The sequence below is a fragment of the Geospiza fortis genome, unplaced genomic scaffold, assembly GCF_000277835.1.
Source record: "Geospiza fortis unplaced genomic scaffold, GeoFor_1.0 scaffold114, whole genome shotgun sequence".
In the NCBI taxonomy this organism is placed as follows: domain Eukaryota; kingdom Metazoa; phylum Chordata; class Aves; order Passeriformes; family Thraupidae; genus Geospiza; species Geospiza fortis.
The window spans coordinates 240,342-258,387 of NW_005054383.1; the positions used below are offsets into that span (position 1 = coordinate 240,342).

At 41.6% G+C, this 18,046-nt stretch overlaps 1 protein-coding gene across 1 annotated transcript in view; it reads left to right on the forward strand.

Annotated features, from left to right (window-relative positions):
- Positions 1–18,046, forward strand: part of IFT140 (intraflagellar transport 140) — a 94,235-nt gene that overhangs the window by 3,647 nt on the left and 72,542 nt on the right. Inside the window, exons 2-7 of the mRNA XM_005425191.3 lie at positions 4,777–4,952; positions 6,069–6,290; positions 9,669–9,790; positions 10,457–10,599; positions 14,279–14,454; positions 17,494–17,585. Of these exons, the coding sequence (XP_005425248.2) occupies positions 4,806–4,952; positions 6,069–6,290; positions 9,669–9,790; positions 10,457–10,599; positions 14,279–14,454; positions 17,494–17,585 (902 nt within the window). The 5' untranslated portion in view covers positions 4,777–4,805. The remainder of the gene's footprint in view (positions 1–4,776; positions 4,953–6,068; positions 6,291–9,668; positions 9,791–10,456; positions 10,600–14,278; positions 14,455–17,493; positions 17,586–18,046) is intronic.

Genomic DNA, 18,046 nt, shown 5'->3' on the forward strand with positions numbered 1-18,046 from the left:
TGGGCTCTGCCTGGCACAGGCTCCCCACCCCTTCTCCCTCTTTGCGGGTGCAGGATTCAACCGGGTTTTTGCTTCATCTGTTTTATTAGTTAGAGAAGATTGTACATAGTCATTAACCATCTTTTTGTAGCACAGAGCAGTTTTGTATTACCTTTTTTTTTTTCCTGGGGCTGACTCTTTTAAACAATTTCAAATTTTAAAACCAGCATTCTCATAGGTAGAGGTTAAAGGAAAGACCTTTGCTTTGGGAACCTTGCCAGAGAGTCTTGTTAAGGCATCTTGGACAGAGACCCCTTTCACCATTTGTGTGGTGACTGAGGGGCTGATGAGTCCACAGCTCCACAGGTACAGCAAACCAAGTTGCTATCAACCTCGATTAAATGTGCTGATAAGACTGTGACAGAACATAAAAGCACCTTTTTAAGCATTGTCCCCAAAGACAGAATAGCATATATTTTTTTTCCTGATCGTTGATATTATTTTGTGAAATATGTGCACGTGTTCTGGCTCGCTGCTGTCATTTGCAGTCGTTAATGTTGTCTGTAGTGTTTATCTCTGTGAACCTCATGAAGTTTAACAAGGCCATGTGCAAAGTTCTGCCCTGGGCAATCTCCATTACCAATATAGTCTGAAGGATGAACAGATTGAGAGCAGCCCTGAGGAGAAGGACTTGGGGTACTGGTGGGTAAAAGACTGGAAATGACCTGGAAATGCGCACTGGCAGCCCAGATACCCCCATGTCCTGGGCTCATCACCACAGCGTGGGCAGCAGGGAAGGGGGGAATTCTGCTCCTCTGCCCTGCTCAGGTGAGATCTTCGGGTATACCTCCAGCTCTGGAGCTCCAGTGTAGGAAGGACACAGAGCTGGTGGACAGAGTCCAGAGATCCAGAGTCCAAAGAGATGCTCCAGAGTCTGGAGCCTCTCTTCTCTCGAGACAGGCTGGAGAGCTGTGGGTATTTAGCCTGGAGAAGAGAAGGCTCTGTGAACACCTCATTGTGGCCTTCTAGTATTTTAGGAATCCATTCAGTGCCAGTGCTGGTAGCTCAGGGTGTTCTGGCTCGCTGCTGTCATTTGCAGTTGTTAATGTTGTCTGTAGTGTAGTGTGATGTTGTCTGTAGCGTGCAGTTGCAGTGCAAGCTGCAGGTTGAGCTTTGGGTGGCCAGAGCAAGAGGCTGTGAACTGCTGACTCTGCATAACACAGAGCATGGGGACCTGTGGCCCAGCCAGGTGAGGGACACTCAGAGGCACTCAGCAGCAGCTGACAACCCCCAGACTTTCCCTGCCCTTAAACTGAAAGGGTGTAAAAGCCCAGGGGTTCCTTTGTTTGACATTCCTCCTTGGAGATACCAGCTTGAGCTGTGATTTTGTTATTGGACCAAAATGAAATTATTTTAATATCCAGACATCTGAGACTACTATGGGAAACCTATGGTTGCGCTGGTAAGGAAAGCTGGTTTGACTATGGAGGTGTAGCTGCACAGGGGCCTTGGTCCCTGCTTAGGTGGTGCACAAGAGTGATTGTCAGGGTGGCTTCTGGATGGCTGGACAAGGAAGTTGTCTTAAAAAGAACTTTATGGGATCTTGTAAGAAAGATGGATACAGACTTCTTACCAGGGCGTGTACTGACAGGATGAAGGACTAATGGTTTAAACTGGCAGAAGTAGTTTTATTGTGAGAAGAAAAGTTTTATTGTGAGGGTGCTGAGGCCCTGGCACAGGTTGCCCAGAGAAGCTGTGGCTGTCCCCAGATCCTTGAAGTGTCCAAGGCCAGGTTGGACACGGTTTGGAGCAACCTGGGATAGTGTGAGGAGTCTCTGCCCATGGCAGGGGTTGGAACTGGATGAGCTTAAGGTCCCTTCCAAACCATGCTGAGATTCCATGAGGTCTGACCATTTTTAAGAATTGCCTGTGGGCTGTTTCAAAAGTGTCTGTCAGATGTATCTAATTTGATCTTTGAGATCAAGTGTGGGGGCTTGGTCATGTTCTATTCTAAAATACAAAATGGTTAACTTTTTCAGAAATTTAATTTTTTTTGGAACTTTGGAAAAACAGAACATGCCGGATAGTTTGTAGAGGTGGTGTTACTTGGTTTTCTTTTTCTTTTTTGAAGAGTTTTTTGAAGAGGCAGTTGTCAAAGCTAAAGTTTAAATGCATGAGCTAGCAGTAATCACGTGAGTAATGAATTCCCAAGATCACAGCAAGAAAATGAATATTGGTTCAATTATTTTTACACCACTGAGTAATCCACTTATGTAAGCCATTTATTTATTTGTGTGTAGCAGTCTGCTGCACAACTCTGTGTAGTTACTGTGATGGTGAAGAGTATTTTATATTTGGGGTTGTCCATAATTTACCCAACAGTACCACTGAGTCTTGTTTTAGTAAGTGCCAGTCTGCCATTTTAAATTTACACAATTTTGGTTGAAAATTTTTTCTTGCTGTCTATTAATTCCAAAAGTTAAATTAATGAATTAGACAAGAGATGCAATTTGGAAGCTTGATAAACTTATTTCTGTCATTGAAGGAGACTGAAATATCTGAATAATAATAAGTAATATTAATAACTGCAGATGCAAGGAACAACTAAAAGTAGAAAATGGTGTCTGTAGAGAAGATATTACAGCTGTATGGCTTGATAAAACTGTTATTTTATATGAAATGTAGCTTTGTTTTCATTTAGGCATCTTACATTTTTATTTTAATCTGAAGTGAAATTCTTTATTATTTCAAACTTTGAGCCCATCTAAAGCTTATAGTGAAATATGGACTAAATCCTTCCTCTCTTAGAGGAAAATGAAACAGATAAAATAAGGAGTAAGGTAGTAGTATGGGCACAGGATTCTGGAACAGTACTGGAGATGTAAGAAAACTTTTAAAATACATGAAATCAAGATGAAAAACACTCCAAATTTTATTTGAATGGTTTGTTGGTGTGGTTTTTTTTTTGAGTGGTGATAAAAGGGGACCATGCAATGCCACTTTGGGAATGCTGAGGATTTTGAAGGATTGTACAGATAAAAATGAGTGGATCTTGTTGGAAGATGAAATGGTTTGTCCTTAGGGTGACTGCTCTTGTCTGCTCTCATATCCAGTAGTTGATGTTGTTCCTTGTATGTGTCAGAGGCAAGATACAGAATTCCCAATTTACTGAACAGTGTTGCCCACCTTTCTAAATTAAGTACCCAGCAAATTAGTTATTTGAGGCACTGGCTGAAGATTTAAAGAAAAGAGACCTTAAGAGTCTGTTGATGCCCATTTTACATGCTGGTGGCTTAGGCTGGTGGCTCACTGCTGTGCATGTGTGTGCCTGTGTATTCTGAACTCATGGTTTACCTGTGCAGAAGAAAACATCTCTTCCCCTTAAATGTCACAGAAGCCTTTTAAACGTTTCATGCTTGGGGGCTTTTTTGTGTGTATGTTTGTTTGTGTTGTTTTCTTGGGGATCTTGTTTTGTTTTTCACCAGGTCTTGGCAGGGTTCTGTACCTGGGGAGGAGTAATCCCATGGACCAGTCCAGGTTGGGGACTGCCCTGCTAGGCAGCATCCCTGTGGAGAAGGACCTGGGGGTCACCAGCTGTCCTTGACCAGCTGTGTGCCCTGGGGCCACGATGGTGGATGCTGGGGTGGGTGAGGAAAGGCATTGTTAGTGGGTTGGGGAAGGGATCCCGCCCCTCTGTTCAGCCCTGGTGAAGCACATCTGGAGCACTGTGTCCAGTTCTGGGAGCTGGGCCTGTTGAGCCTTGAGAAGAAACAGATGAGAAGGGACCTCATCCCTGTCTGTCAGTGTCTGCAGGAAAAGCTCAGGAGAATGGACCAGGCTGTGCTCCATGGGGCTCAGCAATGGCACTAGAGGCAATGGGCAGAAACTGGAACATGGGAAGTTTCATCTAAATATGAGGAAGAACTTCTTTACTGTGGGGTGATTAAGCACTGAATAGGCTGCCCCAGAGAGGATGTGAAGTCTCCCTCATTGGGCATATCCAGAATTGTCTGGACACAATCCTATGCAATGTGCTCTGGGAAGACATTGCTTGTGCAGGGAGGCTGGGCCAGTTGACCCCCTGAACTCTATGACTCACTGATTATTTGCTAGGAATTTGAGGTGTTTCACTGCAGCTGTTTTTGTTTTGAAACTGAGCTGACTGAATCCCATGACACAAATCCAAAGACCATGTCTGTGTATAAATTATTACAAATTATTACTGATGCCCTTGATTTCTGACCCACAACACTGAAAAGGGTTTTGTTCTCATGTTCTTTACTGTGCAACATCAGCACTTACTTTTTTCATTCAAATGCTGGTAACAGTTCCAATATAAATAGCAGATAGTGTGATTTCAACAGTACAAGCTCCAAAGTGGTGACAACTGTTGAAACTTACTTTGAAAGCCGAGACATGAGACTTAACAACATAAAAGAGTTCAGTTTGTACATTAATTAACATCTTCGGATATGAAGCTACTGGAAGTAGCTTTCTGGTAAATACTGAGTTATTTCAGAGTCCTTTGAAGTAGGCTAGCACAAGCCACTGGTGAGAGACTTGGTACTGGCTTATGCACACTGTGACTCTACATGTTTCTCCTTTTATTTTTAAATGCCACTCTGACATTGTCATGTCTGTGTAGTATATGCAACAAGATAATGCTGTAGTTTTATTTTCCCTCTTGTTTTAACCCGTATATATGTCATTATATATAGTACATAAATTTAATATAAATAGCGTATATGTATTATCTGCATAAGCAAACCTGATAGAGATGTTTTATTCCTTGTACAGGTGTGCAGTCTGAGACAGCTCCTGTTTTTATGGCTGTATACGTGGATCATCGAACAGATGCTCCTGATTCTGTTGCCTCCCCTTCCCACATAGCATGGCACCCACTTCATCCACTCCTGGCAGTTGCTTCCATCAGCACAGCAGGTGGGGGCTGTGTGGATATCTACCTGGAACAGGTGAAAAATCAACAACTTTGCTTTTGCTCTCAATACAGAGTCACAGAATTGCAGGATGGTTTAGATTGGAAGGGACCTTTAGGATCGTCTTGTCCCAACCACTTGCCGTGTGCAGGGACACCTTCCATAGACCAAGTTGCTCCAAGCCCCATCCAACCTGGCCTTGAACACTTCCAAAGATGTGAGATGTGTGAGAAGTCACACAGCTACTCTCAGCAACCTTTATCATTGTTCTAATTTAAAACTTCACATTTTTAATCTCTGTTTTTGCAGGCTTACTTATCCTCCTGAAGTATCTCTGGGTTTTAATTACTGTCTGTGTCCTGTGCTATACGGAACATGACAGATTCATCAGCCACTCATTATATGTATTTTTAAAAAGGTCTTCATAAATTAAATTGATCTTTCCTTTGAAATTTGATGTTTGCAGTCTATAAGTCTTGTTTGTGATGATTACTGATTTGCTTTTTGCTTCTCATAGTGTGAGATTTTCAGACGTGTATGTAAATGAACACATGGTGCTGCTGCTTTTTAACTCTTAAGTGAATAGAACATACTAAGAAATGGAAACTGAACAAATCACTGTACCACCTCAAGACTGAACTGATTTTCTGCCTGTAGACAGATATTTCTTTTGCATACTCTAACTTTTACACGAAAGCCTTGTGTAAGACTTTGGTTTGCATAATTTAGAGAAGTAGCACTAAAAGGTATCTAAGTCTGCAGCAGGCTTACTGAAACACGTCTCTTAATACGATAGCCTATAAAATGTGTACTTTTCAAAGTGTATTCTGAAAAATTGTTATCCAAGTTTAAAAAATGGAAAAAGAAATACTTAGAGAGGTTAAATAATTTGCATGAAATATTCTTGTGAACCATGCCTAAAGGAGGATCTGCCTTTAAGAGTTGTTGAAGCATTGGATTATTCTATGTCCTTAATGATGTTCTTTGTTCTTTTTCAATAGCTGGAATTTTTTTTTTTACTTTGAAATGTGCTTGAAGCCTTCTTATATCCTTTATATGGGAGAAAAAGCTTGATATTGACAGGGCTATGAATTGGAAGGTTTGGTTGCTGAGTTTCCACTGGGCTGAGCTCACACTGATTTTTGTTTGCAGGGAGAACATGTGCCTGATTCCCATGTTGAGAGAAGTTTTCAGGTCACATTACTTGCCTGGCACCCTTCCAGACCCATTCTGGCATCAGGATGGGAGACAGGAGGAGTTCTGATACTGAACAAACAAGACAAGGAGCAGCACACTGTACCCCCAAATCACAGCGCCAAAATCACAGTCCTGAGCTGGAGTACAAGTGGTACCTGCCTTGTGTCTGGGGATGGGGTGAGTAGCTGAAATGCCGTATGGGTTTGATGTGGAACACAGTCTTGGAAGCTCTGTAATAGGAAAGGATCATGGAAAGGAGATTAATGGGGAAGGGAGACTTGTGTGGGAGGGAAATTTCTTTTCCTTAGGTACAAATTAAAACTGATAGGGAATAAAATAAACTCGTAGTGTTTTAATTTTTTCTACAATATTATTCTACAACTAAAGAATTGCCATTCTGTAATTTTTCTTTAAATAAAATTGTGTTGGATCTCAGTGAGTGCTGAGCGTTGATGAAGGTTTAAGGCTATTTCATGGATGGAATAATTGAGATATAGACCGTTTGATTTCTTTTGCTTCTGTCCATGCACAAGTTTTAGGGCACACTCAAGAATAGCTGTTGAGAAACAAATTCCAGCTACAACATATTCATCCATACTGAGTGCAGAGCACTCAGGAAACCCATGCTAACCTCTCTTTTCCTAGTTTTATGAATGCCTTAATATTGTGTCAAATTGATTGTATTGGGAAATGTGACACTCTATTTCTTAATGAACTGGTTGCCCTTTTACATAGTGAAGTGAGAAAGTAGCTATTGAATATTCAGGATTAAGTATTCATAGAAGATTCTGATTTAGCCAGTTCCTGAGTCAGCCAATGAAGAAAAAAAATGCGGTTTTTTCCTGTATTTTCCCTGATTCAAACTTGAGCTTGCCCAAGAATTTCAGTTCTGCTCTTACCTATATGTTAGAATTCCCAATATTCTTATTGAGAGGAAAAGTTATTAGAATTCATTGTTTGTAAAGTTCTGCTGCTGCATTTGACAGAAATGCAGAAATTCAAAATTTATAATAAGGAGAATTTATAATCTTCTTTATTAGAAAAGAGAAAATTCTTCCCAGGCGAAAGATGGACACATCTCAGTGTAGCTGAGGCCTTAATCATAATGAGCCAATGCATTGATATAGACAGAACTTACATTTATGAGCAAAATACTTTTCAAATTGATTTCAAACCAGTGTCACTATGCTATGGTCTGAGGTGCAGCCGAGATATACTTCATTTCTTACATATTATCCAATAGTTTATACGTTTATTTTTAATATTTTTCCCATGAGGGTTTATTTTTAGGAAACTTCCATTAGGTGAGTGCTGCCAGGATCATGTTCTGCTTATATTAGAGGAAATTCTTTAGAAATAAGATAAATATTTGGATCCTGATTAAGTTTCTGTTTCACCTAGAGGCTGATTGGACACTGGAAAGGCTCCCCAGGGAAAGCTCAGAGCTGCAAGGCTTCCAGAGCTCCAGGAGCCTTTGGACTAGCACTCGGGCACAGGGTGGGATTGTTGGGTTGTCTGTGCAGGCCAGGAGTTAGGCTTGATGATCTATGTGAGTCACTTCCAACTGAGCGTATTCTATGATCCTATCTTCAGTAGGGTTTCTGTCATTGTACATTCTGAAATGCAAGAAAATTATTTGAAAATAACTTCATACGGTTGGAATAGGATACTGTGAAAATCAGAAGCTTTTATTTTGTTTTAAGTAAAAAGAACATGAATGATTTCCTCGTTTTGATCACACAGAGGATCTAGGTGCTTTCTATAATGAAAGCCTATTTGTAAGGCAAATTGCTTTCATACCAAGTAACTAAAGCTTTATGTTTTTAAAAATTATTGGGAAGTTACAGGATGGAATCAGAGAATATCTCCATTTGGAAAGGACATTTAGATAGATGATAAGGTCAATGTCCTGTGTCCTTTAAAAATACCATTTGAAAACAGATGAGTTCTGCATCCTTTCCAGTGTGACTTAGGAGAGGTTGTGAGCCTTTTTAGTTTCTAATCTCACGTGCTTCTAACTAAGAATTGAGATTGTGCAAGTCAGGTATCTAGATACAGGCTGGAATATCTAGAAGGAGGTAGAACGAAGGTCAGCAGCTTTAGAAAGCTGCAGGCTTTTCCTCCAGGTTATAAATGGTGCAGGTGATTTTAGTTGGGATCCTTGGAAATTGGTGGCATATAAAGCTGATGGAAGAGTGAGAGGAGGAACCAACAAGGTTGGTTCATAGGATCCTGTGATTTTCAGAGGTAACTAGCAAACATTTTATGAACTGCAAGTATCCTCTTGGGACAGGAGTACAGCAGTGTCACAGTTGCATAGCTGAGTGGCATTCTTTAACCTGCAGACACATAGCACTTAAACAGTTTTGGATGGTATAACTATTGCCATCTTACCGTTGAAAAGAAGTTAGAAGTTTGAATCTTAGGAAAAACAGAAGGAAATGTTACTTTGGAAGGCCTCAGCTGCATCTTGTCTGGCTTCTAGTTAGAATTGTGAAGAATAAGTGACCACTGCTACCACTTCCAGGAAAAGGATGATACTTCATTGAAAACAATAAATAAAAATAGAACAAATTCTAATACCACTTTATGGTTGTCTATCTTAATGAAATAAAATGAGATTGAATTTGATATTGAAAATTGTTGCTGGGTTTTTTAATGTAGTGCTTACAAGGAAGGTTCCTAAATGCAATTTGGTTTCATAAGCACTAGCATAACAACAACAATAAATAATCATCTTAGCATTCCAACTGTGAGGATATACTGTAAGTCAGTTTGTTGGAATTTGTCTCCATTCTTTTCAGTCACCAGGGGTTTGTTGCTCCTGAGCTGGCACTGCAGGGTGTGTTATGTCAGCACCTGTGCCAGGCTCAAGGGCTGGCCTGTGTTGACCACTGTTGAGTTAATTGGCTAACCAGACTTCCTTTCTTTAGCATATATGATTTTTCTAGTTACTAGATTATTTTTCTAAAAGTAAGTTCTTGATTTTTCTAAAAGTAAGCTCTTGAATGTCTGCTCTGAAAGAGGAGGAAAGCTCCAGAAATTAAAAAATTCTGCCCTTAGTCTTTCTACACCCTGTGACTTTACATGTCTAATCATATACCCATGCTCATCTACATCAGTTTTATATACACTTACTGATGCATATGCTCTGCTATCCTTTATTTCAATTGCTAAAAAATAAGCTATCAGACTACTTTCAAGAAAGAATGTGGAAAGGACATTATCAAGACAAATATTTACATCTGCTACTTGCAGAAGAAAACTAAGACTGTTGCATGTAATTGCTCTGGCAGTGTGATTTAACTAAGAAAGGATAGGGCCAACAAGCTTTTTTTAGATAATTTGATTTTAAGGGAGCAAATAATATAATGTTAAAGATAGCTTTGATTCCCTGTGGCTTAGTTTTAAGTGGGCGTAATTGTATGTGACAATTAAACAAAAGGAAGGGTGTTGCTCTATCAATAAAACATTTATTTTTATGTGCAGTGATTAGCTTGAGTCTGAATTCTCATCTGTGTGCAAAGGGTAATGAATTAACTTGTCTTTTTCTAGCACGGTGTCTTGTGTCTCTGGAAAATGGACCATAGGGGCAGAGTGCAGGGTCCTGCCCTGGTTAAGCAGGAGTATGGGAAATGCTTGTGGCACTGTGTCTTTCGGCCACCCCCTCCTAGCGAGTGAGTATTGGCCCCATCAGAGCTCTGATAGACCAAGTCTTTGTCTTGTTCCACAGAAAGAAAGTCCTACCCACAAATGGACTATTTTAAAATATATATAAAAACGTTCTTTTCCTAACTGCCCTATATTTCCAAGCTCTTCTTCCACTCTGATAGCTGGCTCTGTGTCCTGTGTGCAGTAACTGGTCTTCTTTCTCTTCTCCACATCATCTGTCGGTTACTCTTGACTCTTCTGTCTTAGTTCTTCTAATTGGAAATATTGCTGATTGTGGAAAGCCATAAACACACTGGAAACACAATTATCATTATATTATTGTCAAAAATAATTAAATTAAAAGTCAGTTCTTAAACATTATTATTTCTTTCCTGTCCAAGCAAGAAATAGGAAGCAGCTGTAGTGAAAAATAAGAGTTCTCCTTGTCTGGGCTTTTCTGTTTCACATCTCTGAAAAAATAGTGATGTGTTTTGAAAAAAAAGGTGAAACAATGCAAATGAAAACTAATATTGAAATTTTGTTTTGTATCTTTTTGAGTTTGCCCTTTTTTCAATCAGTGTATGAAATATTTGTTCTCTTTATACAATATGCTTTATTAACTTCTCATTTGTTCTTTGAGACTGAAACTACTGTTATGAAAAGAATTAGGAATGAAGTATCTCTCTTTTCAGGGACTTTGTACAGCTGGCAAAAGCAGCTGTGAGCGGTGATGAGAAAGCCTTGGATATGTTTAACTGGAAGAAAGCTGGAATAGGACTGCCTCTGAAAAGAGCAGTCCAGGAAGGACTCTCCTTCTTTATCTCTTTGACAGATGGTAAGAGCAAAACCACTTTTCCATTTGGCTGGGAAGTTGTTTCCTTAGAGCTTCAAAATAGCTCAGTGCATGATAGTCTTGGGTATATTCATATATCCCTCATATTAATATACTCAATAGGGTAGAGTATTCTATAGGAGTTGTAGAATGTTTGGTAAGAAATGAATAAAACTACCGAAATCTTATCTTCAGGATGGTCTTGTTCACAAGGTCACCAGAGGTACTGGGTTAGTCAGGTTCCGAGGAAGTGAGTATGAGGAAAACAATCTCTAACACACAAGTGTTAGAGATTTTGTGCAAAGCTTCAAAATAATGCATGTGTTGTGGGTTCTTTTTTCTATAAATAGGCAAATTCTGCTAAAACATACATCTTAAATTCTCAATTTTCTTTTCACTTTTTTCTCATGCTTTGAAATGATGCTTCAGTCTTACGGAGCAACAAAAAGTCTGAGAATCTGTTTTGTTTAGTTTGCTGCCTAATAGTGTTTCTTCTCTGTATTTTCCTCTTCCTTGCCTTTTACTCTTCCCTGTCTTTTCCTATCCTTTCTAGTTTTCTGGGTACTAGTTTGCTCTAAGCTAACTTTCTTCCCACCCCAAATTTTTTTGTGATGCCATCTCTCTGTAATTTGCTCTCTCTGAACTGGAGCCAAAATGTGTGTGAGAAGTTGCATAATGGGTGTTTCTGGTAGGTGATTCGAGTCATCCTGTTGATTCAAGTATTAACTGTTCTGAAAACGTTTCAGTTATGCTGGTTCTGCAGCTCCGTTACAATTTGATTCAGTGTCGTACCAAAATTGACACCCCTTGTTTACACCAGTACAGCACCAGTACAGCTTGCAGGAGGGGCATGGGCCAGCTGCGTGGTTGGTTTGCAGTGTACCTTCTTTTAATGTGTGAATACAAGCCTCTTTACTAGAAGGGTACCATTTAAATGGAAAATGGACACAAGGTGTTTCATAAAGATACGAGGAGAGAAGCTTTAGGGAGCTGTGCCCATTCCGTCCTCACCTTCAAAGACGCTGTTGTGATGGTGCAGAGCCCCATCTAGGGACAGGCTGTGTGTCCTGCAGGTGCTGTCCTTGGCTTGGGCCTCTGTCTCGGTTTGAGACAAGTTAGGAGGAAACGTCCTGAAAGGGGCGTCTCCTCTGAAAAAAAGGCCAGTTTGCGGCGCAGCCTGTTCCCATCAGACGAAAGGAATTTCTTGAAGAAAAGGGAAAAAACCTGTTAATTTAACACAGAGAGTGCACGCCAGCACGGGAACAAGAATGAATAATGTTAGATATGAAAACCTTCTTGCTGCAGAGAAAGCTGGTGGATTTTAGAGTCCTGCTTGGCTTCTCCCGAGGTCCGGAGCCGGGTGTCCCTGCAGCCTCCCCCCACTGGGCCGCGGTGTGGGACTCCCTGTGATGGTCTGGTTTTTTGGACTGGAGCAAAGTTGAACAGTTCCAGAAGAAGAAGCCACAGTCCTGGGAAAAACTTCTTGACTCAGCTAACATAAAAAAGCTAGCTACAAGCAAAAGAATTTAACTCTCTTCTCTCCTGAGAAAGACCAGGGGAAGAGTCTGTGTTTGAACACAAACTGACGGAAGAATTCCCCTGGCTTCTCCCCCTCTCTCAGACCTAGCTCTGAGTTACAGAACCTGTGTCTGGGCATAAAGCAGATGATAAAGGATACAGTATTATAAAGTCACCCCAAGACAGCCTCCTTGTTGTATTTCTCAAATTTCAATCAAATGATACTGTCTGACTGTTCCTTGTAAGCAGATTCATTGCTTGGGTTGGTTTGAGTGTATGTATTTTGGACTCAGTTTTTAGTCTAGTAATGATCTGCTCTAACTTCCAAATGTCCTGAGAAGGACTTGGAGGTGCTGGTGAGTGAGAGCTGGACATGCCCCAGTTGTGTGTGCTGGCACCCAGAAATAGTCTGTGTGCTGGGCTGATCCCACAGTATGGGCAGCAGGGAAGGGGGGGATTTTGCACCTCAGCCCCACTCAGGTGAGACCCCACCTGCAGAGTTGCCTCCAGCTCTGGGGTTATCAACACAGGGGTGACATGGAGCTGTTGGAATGAGTCCGGAGGAGGCCATGGAGATGCTTCATGGACTGGAGCCCCTCTGCTCTGGAGTTAGGCTGGGAGAAATGGGGGTGTTCACCTGGAGAAGAGAAGGCTTCAGGGAGAGCTCAGAGCCCCTTGCAGTGCCTAAGGGGGCTCTGGGAGAGCTGGAGAGGGACTTTGGAGGGCTTGCAGGGACAGGACAAGGGAACGGCTTCCCACTCCCAGAGGGCAGGGTTAGATGGGATATTGGGAAGGAATTGTTCCCTGGGAGAGTGCTGAGGCCCTGGCACAGGGTGCCCAGAGCAGCTGTGGCTGCCCCTGGATCCCTGGAAGTGTTCAAGGCCAGGTTGGATGAGGCTGGAGCAACCTGGACTAGTGGGAGGTGTCCCTGCCCATGGCAAGAGGATTAAAAAGAGATTCATTTTTAAAGTCCCTTCAAAACCAAAATGTCCTGTGATTTAAGAAGATGAGGATATCTATGCAGGGTTTTATTGCAGGGAGAAAATAAAGCAGTAGGACAGGACTTGGATCAGCCATGGAGTGGCCACAGGCCCAGCACAGAGAGCACCCCCTGTGCTGGATGCTGCTGAGGCACCTGGATTCTGGGCCTCTCATGACAAGAAGGACCTTAAGGGGCTAGAGTGTGTCCAGAGAAGGGAACAAAGCTGGAATAGGGTCTGGAGCACAAGTCTGATGAGGAGCAGCTGAGGGGGCTCAGCTTGGAGAAAAGGAAGCTCAGGGGGAACCTTCTGGCTCTGCATAACTCCCTGATGTTCAGGCAGGTGGGGATTTGTGCTCTGCTCCTAGAGAGCAAGGAGCAGGACAAAGGGAAACAGCTTCAAGTTGTGCCAAGGGAGGGCAGACTGGTGGAAGGAATTTCTTCGCAGGAAGGGTTGTTAGGCATTGGAACGGGCTACCTTGGGCAGTGGTGGAGCGATCATCCCAGGAAGTGTTCAAAAATTACTAGATGTGGCACTTCACTGTATGGTTATTGGGTGTGGTACTACTTGGTCAAAGGTTGGACTTGATGATTTTGGAGGTCTTTTCCAACCTTAATGATTCTGTGATTCTATGATTATAGAGTAGTACAACTTAATGACATTATAATGGCTTTTAAAATGTTGATGGGTGCATTAGTTACCGATGTCAGTGTTTTTAGGAAAACACTGTCCCATTTGCCAGTCAAATTATGGATTAAAGCTGAATTTGGTGTGTGGTGCAGTGTTTCCTAAGCAATGAAGAACTTCAGGTCCACAGTTTTCCATCATCTCAACTCTGCTGTAAATTGAACCAATTCTTAGCTGCCATTCTTCTTTCACAGATTTTTTTCCAAGACTGAAGATTTCAGACGCTATCATTCATACAGAAAGTTTATTTGCAGTTTAAAATTATTTAAAGTATTCCCCTTTGGATCTTCTAAATGGGGAAAAATATGCTTTGGTTTATTGCTCTGGTCAGCTATTGTACTGTCTATCCTGAGAGGAACTAGAAAATGAAAGAATTTTTGTTATTTTTACATTTTCAGCACTTGAGGAATGTTTTATTAAGGCAGAGAGCATCAACTTTGGCTTTTGTAGCTAAAAGATGTCAGCTAAAATCTGCACCTGATTTATTTGTCCTACAGGTTCTGTGCACTATGTGAATGAGGAAGGGAAGACAAGGCAGGTATTGTCTACAGACAGTCTGGTCCGAAAGCTCCTGTTGCTAGAGGAAAGAGATGTTTTACTTGTAATAACAGAGACTCTGCAGTTGTCTTTACATGCAGTTTCTCCCGAGGGAGAAGCAGAAGAGCTCATGAAGGTAAGAGTCATACTACAGGATAAAGTTGCAATATTTATTCTTTATAAGTTTGTTTTGTTTTTTGATTATCACTATTTTGCTTTCAAATGAATCAACTCTCATATTTGTTTCTCAGATAATATGTTGATGAGGAAGCAAAAATAGCTTATCTAAAAATGGAATAGAATGATGTGGTACTGAACTTGGAAAGATGGTTTTCATATTTTCTTCCTGTTTTTTCATAGTTCTTTTCATTTTGACCCTATCTTAATTCTTTTACACTTGCTTTCAGTTTCTTAGTGAATTGGAAATTCCAGTTGTCCTGGTTGCAGAGGTGGGTGGTGCTTAGCACCATGTAGGTGCAGCTAAGTTATTCTATACCACCTATATCATCACTATTTTCGGGGAGAAAACACACATGCCCCATTAAGTGGGCACCATTCTGCCTTGCTCTGTCTCATGGGGAGGTTGTCAGCATCAGCCCTGCAGACTCTGTCTTCTGCCCCTGCCATCCACCCTCTTCTGTTTTCTCGGAGACACTATGGGATATGGTGCTGAAAGGAAAACTGCAGAACACAGAACTGATGTATGTTGAATGGCAGCACCAATGGGGAGACTCTGGGCAGGGGACAGGGAAGGCCCCCATTCCAGCCAAAGGGAGCCCAGCTGAGCCCAGTCCAGCCAAGACCATTCCAGCTAAGCCAGGCCAAAAGGAGTGCAGCAGAATTTCAGGGAAGTGGCAGCAACCTGTAGGATCAACCCCCAGTATGGCAGAGCGGTGGAAGCAATGGTGCAGGCCCTTGTGTGGAACTGAGCCTAGCAGGGCATCCATCTTGGATGACCCAGTTTTTGGGAGGGTCTGTATGCCATTGTTTTTTGTTGTCTTGGTCTGGGAGGGGCGGTAAGCCTCTTGTCATACTGCCTTTGTTTGCGACAGCATGTGGGAGCCTGGGGAAGTCATGTAGACGCAACCTATGGGGAGCATCCACCATTTTGGTGTTGGTCTCAGCAGTCACATAAAACTAATTTTTTGTGGCTGAAGCACCTTCTGGTTTTGGATATTTTTTAAAATTCATATTGCTGTTTCTTATTCCATTGCTTTTTGCTTTCAGTAAATTATCTCAATCCATACTCTCTGCACGTCTCCCTCCGTTACCGGAAGGGGCAGGAGAAGGGCCATGGCTTATTTGGCATTTAATTTTTTGCTGGTGTTAAGCCACCACATTTAACTGGTGCCCAAGGTAAGGCTCAAGAGGATTGAGATAACTTTGATCTAACCATTTGTGTTTTAGGTAGAGAGCTCCCTGGTTCTAGTGTTGCTTGGTGTGTTCGTGAGGGTATGATACCTAACCCTGCATGTACTCCCGTATATGCACTATGTATCCACCACAGTGATCTGTTTCACAGTGACCTGGGAAGCATGCCCTCGTTGATATGTCTAATAGGTTTCCTCTGTCCAGTGTACACCATGTTAAGATTTAGGACAGAGATTTCTAGGGAAGTTGTCCAGAAACATGTCCTGGGATGGATAGTCATTAGTGGTGTGGCATGTAGGAGAAAATGGGCCAGCTTTTGAAAGAGTACTCTACTCCTGGTTTGGAAGTTCACCCCTGAACAACTACAGGGCCCTGATAAAGTGTTTGAAAGAGAATTGCTGTGGCAGTTCCAGAGAGGTGCAAAATTATGGAATGTGCTGGACCATGGCAACTATTTATTGGACACTGCTTGTTTTTATGCAGCACCCTCAGAGGGAGGAGGAGGAAGGCAAAGCAACAGGCACTATGGCCATTCAAACTGCAGCTTATCCACAAGAGCAGCCTGTGCTAAGAGCAGTTGCCTGTATTCAGAAGAAGAAATCCAAGACCAAATCAGTTCATGTAGTGAGTGATGAAAAGGAAGCAGGGCCCTCACAACAGGAGGAAGAGACAGGGCCAGAGATAATCACCCAAACCCTATCCCTGAGTGAGCTGCAAGACATGCAAAAAGATTTCTCACTCCAGTCAGGTGAGCCCCTGGTGACCTGGGTGCTCTGATACTGGGCTATCATGGCCCGTGACATGAAATTAGATGGTAGTGACACTTTGCAACTGGGATCCATGTCCTGGGATGCAAGTATTGACCACAGGATTGGGAAAGGACTAGAAACTCTCAGCCTCTGGACGCAGCTCCTGTCAAATGTGAGGGAAAGGTTTCCTTGGAAAGATGACCTTTTAGTGCGCTGAGACAAGTGGAACACTATGGAGGAAGGTATCTGGTACCTGAGAGAATTAGCTGTGCTGGAGATAATATTTTTAAATAATGAGCAATTCCTTACTAATCCAGAAAATATCCAGTGTTTGCAAAACATATAGCAGAAATTCTTACTGAGTGTGCTGATGTCATATGCAAACTCATTGGGAGTGATGTCATGGAAAGAAGAAGAACAGAACATGGACTATTTGGTTACCAAACCTCAGATATATGAAGAAACTATCTCCACCCCATTGTGGGCCCATGTCTCCTCAGTGGAAAGACTGACAGAGGATCTCCAGAAATTAAGAGAGGAAGTTAAAGAGAAAATGTCTCACAGCCTGCCCTGTGCTATTACAAAATGCTGCTTGTGGGTAGACCCCAAACCTTCACTTTTCTAAGATGTTTTTTTCTTTTTATCCAAGACGGAGAAACACTGGACGCATGTGTATTACAGCAGTGTCCACTTCTTATTGATCATTACTTATGTTTGACTAGAAGTAAGATCTGGAATTTCACATTTTAAAGGAATCTTTATTAAATTCTAAGAGAAGTTCTAGTGCAAGAGTAAAATACTGCTCCTTATCTACTTAATTAACCCACTCCAGGGTTTCTTTTATTAAATTTATACATTGCAGTCTTGATGCATTTTATGGTGATCATTGTCAGAATCATCTGAATTTACTATCTGAATATGTCTGAATTGACAGATAGGTCTAGTTAATTTCATATTTTTACTGTTTAGCCAAACCGTGCAGTTCAGATGCTCAGTGTCCTTCAGTGTGCTCCTCTGACCTTCTGTAAATGTATTTATTTGCTAATGGTTAACAGGTGAAGTTGAGTGGGAAGACTGGTCATTCTGCAGACATGATTCTAGTAGACCATAGCCTGGTTGTTACAGCACTAGGTGAGACAGTCATCAGGTAAGAATGAAAGTTGTTCTGGCTGCCCCTGAGAAGGGCCAGCTAAAAGGTACAGTCTGCGATGAACTGAGTATTTTGCTGAAATGTTGGCTGGGGGTTTTTTACCAATAATGAAAAAATCCCAACATTTCCTAATTTTGTTTGTAAAAATAAGTAGAGAAATTAAATTATTTTTTTTTTCAAGGACAGAAACTAATTTGGTATGGCTTGCTTTCTCTCTAGGTATTTTATTTTGTCAGGCAGTGCTACCTATTCTGTTCCTTCCTTGAGTGCTGTTACTAGTTTATTCTGAAAATAAATCCAGTTGGGGGTTTTGCATGAAAGTGCAGCCCCTTTGCCATTCTTGCCTATGTTACTTTCTGATCCTTAGGATACTCATGGCATCAGCAACCAGGATGCTTACTTTTCAGGACGTTTATTTTACTGTAATGTAAGACAAGTATTTCAATTACTTCTTTCCC